The 4,102-nt window shown below is 38.1% G+C and overlaps 1 protein-coding gene across 1 annotated transcript; it reads left to right on the top strand.

The window, feature by feature from the left end:
• The first annotated feature begins 584 nt into the window (after positions 1 to 584).
• On the top strand, positions 585 to 3,529 carry LOC128198731 (piggyBac transposable element-derived protein 4-like). The gene is made up of 2 exons (XM_052885466.1): positions 585 to 1,122; positions 1,404 to 3,529. Exons 1-2 carry the CDS (start codon positions 836 to 838, stop codon positions 3,388 to 3,390), a joined length of 2,274 nt encoding a protein of 757 aa, XP_052741426.1. The 5' UTR covers positions 585 to 835; the 3' UTR covers positions 3,391 to 3,529.
• The last annotated feature ends 573 nt before the right edge of the window (positions 3,530 to 4,102 follow it).

The following is a 4,102-nucleotide window of genomic DNA, read 5'->3' as shown; positions in this document are numbered from 1 at the left end:
TTTTTTTTCTTTTCACTTTTTGTTGAATGAATGAATGAATGATATTTTATTCATGAAAATGTAGGTTTAACATGATGGTACATATTATACAATTGAGCCTTTATACATTTTACCATAACTGGTGTATGAATACTGGTGTATGTTTGTTCACACACTAATATTATAAAGGCAAAAGTTTGAGTGTAAGTGTGTAAGTATGTTTGTTCCCCTATTACGTTGCTGCTACTGAAGCAATTTGGCTGAAATTTGGAATGAAAATAGATTTTACACTGAATGAACACATAGGCTACTTTCATCCCGGAAAAATCCATGGTTCCCGCGGGATTTGTAAAAAACTGAATTCCACGCAGACGAAGTCGCCGGCGTCCGCTTGAATCTTGTATATATTGATCGCGATCAGCATGATGTCATGAACATCGCGACCAACACACAATCAGTTTTATCGGCTTTTACTTGACCGTCAGTGGCTGACATAAACTGTTAGTGAATAGGCTTATAATAACGACCTCAACGGAAGCAATGCTGTTTTCTATCAGTGTTTTCTACTCTAGTCGAACATCCTGTATCATCAAACGATCAATTAACACATTTAGTGCTCACTACTCGGATCCGAGTTGGGAGGGGGGATAGTAGCGGTGCCGCGCACTCGGATCCGAGTGACCGGCCTGTGCATTTTGTAGTAGTCAGTAAGCCGCCGGCGTTTGAGGTGAGTTTATGTTGGTTTGCGCGACCGCTCTGAAACATATTCAACTTACGAAAACGCGTATTGGTTTCATTATAACAGTGTAATTGTGACTTTTACACACGATCGTATCAAAGCTATTTTTGCACTAAAATGGACAATAAGGCTGGACCGTCTGGAAGTAAATCTACGAGTAGTTCTAGAAAAAAGCGTCGGCAAAGTGATGACTATGAGTCTGACTATAGTGATGAGGATGTGTATTCTCAAAGAGCTGATGAAGACTCTTCAAGTTCAGAGGACTCTTCTAGTTGCGGCAGTGATGATAGTATCTTTGATACTAGACTGAAGCAAAAGACGACCAGCCGTGTACCACCAGCTCAACCTTCAAGGTCATCTGCCCCAAAGACGACAAGCCATATACCACTAGCTCAACCTTCAAGGTATGACTAACTAATGATGTTATGAACGCATGACAATAAATATTTGAAAACAATGTGGAAAATGAAATCTCCGAGTGGGAATCGAACCCGTTCCTTCAGGATTCCATCCTTGACACTTTAATCACTAAGCCTCAAAAGCCAAATTCCTCATTGCTTTGAACCGTCTCAAAGAGGTGTAGTTACCATCAAAAAATGCTTAAAAATATTTATTATGAAATTAAATTGATTGAACTCAATAATAACAGTAAATTGTACTTAATTCCATTTAATTTTATTTAAAGGTCACCTGCCTCAAAGACAGTCAGCTGTGTACCACCACCTCAACCTTCAAGTTCATCTGCATCAAAACGTGGTTTATGTGAGTCAGATGGAAGGGCTATCATTCAATGTAAGCGATTAAGACCTTCATTTAGGGATGGCCCCACGCGTAATAATTCTACTCAATCGTTGAAGTTACCAGATCTAAATAGTTCCTCAGCATCGAAGTCAGCGCCTCGACTACTGGAATTCGATGGAGACGGTAGCTTTGAATTCAATTCTGAAATTGACTGCCGTCCTACATCGCCGAATATCGTACAGGACTATGGAGATTTTTTGCCGGATATACCAATTAACCCTACCAGTTCAACACCTAGCGTATCTCTTCTGAGATCCGATGCGATCACCCCCAACCTTTCGCCAGAACGTGATGACGTCTCTCCATCAATTATGGCTGTTCGGAGATCTGGAAGTCGTACTCCAGACTTACCCGATGATTTTTATCTATCACCCAATAACTCACCCTCTGGTCAAGGAGCCACTACCACCTGGAGCAGTGATCCAAGCTCCATGAAAAGCTTAGAGTTTACTAAGGAACAGGAACTCTTAGTGCCGCCTCCAACTGATCCTTACGAAGCATTCCGACTAATGATTGATGACGAGTTGTTAGATCTTATAGTTCGCGAGACCAACGCGAACGCAATAAGAGTCGGTAATGCACAAAACGTCAAACAAAACTCCAGAATAAAATCTTGGAAAGATTTAACAAAGGAAGAACTGCTGACATTTTTAGGACTCCTTCTTCACACAGGAACAATTCGACTAAACCGTTTAAGTGATTATTGGAAACGACACTATTTGTTTAATATTCCATGCTTCGGACAATTCATGTCACGAAATCGTTTTTTACTTATTTTACGATGCCTACACTTTACGTCTGTAACCAGTGAAGAAGACCGTCTCAATAAAATCCGACCATTCATGGATCATTTTAACAATAAAATGAAAACTATTTACTGTCCAGGTAAAGAGCTATCATTGGATGAGTCCATGGTATTGTGGCGCGGTCGGTTGCTGTTCCGACAATATATAAAAAACAAACGGCATAAATATGGCATTAAACTCTATGTTTTAGCAGAACCAGATGGTACGGTCTTGAAATTTCAAGTTTACGCCGGTGCTAATGATGAGACATCAGGGCAAGGACATAGTAGTAAGATTGTCTTCAAACTACTAGAAGAGAGACTGGACTGTGGCCATCATGTATACATGGATAATTATTATAATTCTTATGGCCTGGCTGTGAAATTGCTAGATCGACAGACATACTGCACAGGAACGTTAAGAAAAAACAGGAAAGATAATCCCGTCGAAATTGGCTCTGTTTCACTGGAAAAGGGAGAAAACAAATCCTTGTTCTTGAACGGCGTTCATGTCGGAAAATGGAGGGATAAGCGATACGTTCTGTATATTTCTACAGAACACGGTAGTGAGATGATGGAGACTACTTCCAAAAGAGGATCTATAGTAGTGAAACCAATGGCAATCGTTCATTACAATAATTTTATGTCGGGTGTTGATCTTCAAGATCAGATGTTGGCATACTATCCAGTCCAAAGGAAGACGCTGCGTTGGTACAAGAAGCTGTTTGTGCATATGCTGCAAATGAGCCTTACTAATGCATTGCACTTGTACAATACATTTTCGGCGAATGACAAATTAAATCTATATGATTTCCGTATGAAGATACTGGAGAAGCTTTTACCTGATCCTAATGATGTAAATCGACGCAATGTTTTGAAAGTGAAACACGAACTCACAAAAATAGAAAAGACCCGGACGAGAGTTAAGACAGTAGGAAGAGTCACGAAACAAACTATCGAAGTGGTCCGAAAAGAATGCAAAGGTTGCAAATCACAGAAAAAAAGGGTGCAAACAATTTATGAATGTAAGCAATGTGAAGGTTCTCCAGGTTTCTGTACAAAATGTTTCTGCCTAGCACATTCATAATTGTTTTCATTAAATTTTATTGTTTTGTTACCTATGTGGTTAAAATTTTCAGAATATTTTTTATTCCTTTGTACCTTTATGTGAGTGACTCACCTTTATTCTGTGACAAGTTTTCAATTAAACTTATAATTATTACGTACTGATACTTTTGATTGTATGGCTTTGATTTGATTTTTGATAAATATTATTGTATCGCTCAGATTTATGAATGTCTTCCTCAATAAATAATTATTCAAATGCGCATTATATTTTATTTACTATCTATATCCCTATGTTACTTAGGGATAATATAGCATTTAAAATGTAAAAGAATTATCGAAATCTGTGGAGTAGTTCCATTCCAACCATTGCTGTCCCTTACGCTCGGATCCGAGTGACCGGCACCTGGCGCGCTATGTGCCTAACACTCGGATCCGAAAAAGGTTATTTTTTATTAAAAAAATAATAATAACAATATACTTTCATCCATATTTTTAAACATACCTATATACTTAATCAAAATACGCCTTAAAAAAATTTGGTTTCTGCCTAATTATTTTAATAATATCTTAAGCAGTGAATGTGTTAAAAAGCTCAAAGCACACTATCAATATCAAATTATGACGCGCTTCCTCTTGATGGAATTTTGATGGCGTCCAACTAGCAGCGTTTTTAAATTATAGTTTGAAGGGTTTTTGTCAAACTGCAAAATAAAATACTGTAAACTTTAAAA

Source organism: Bicyclus anynana, chromosome 14 (assembly GCF_947172395.1).
Source record: "Bicyclus anynana chromosome 14, ilBicAnyn1.1, whole genome shotgun sequence".
NCBI lineage: Eukaryota > Metazoa > Arthropoda > Insecta > Lepidoptera > Nymphalidae > Bicyclus > Bicyclus anynana.
This window is presented reverse-complemented; position numbering and strand designations above follow the sequence as displayed.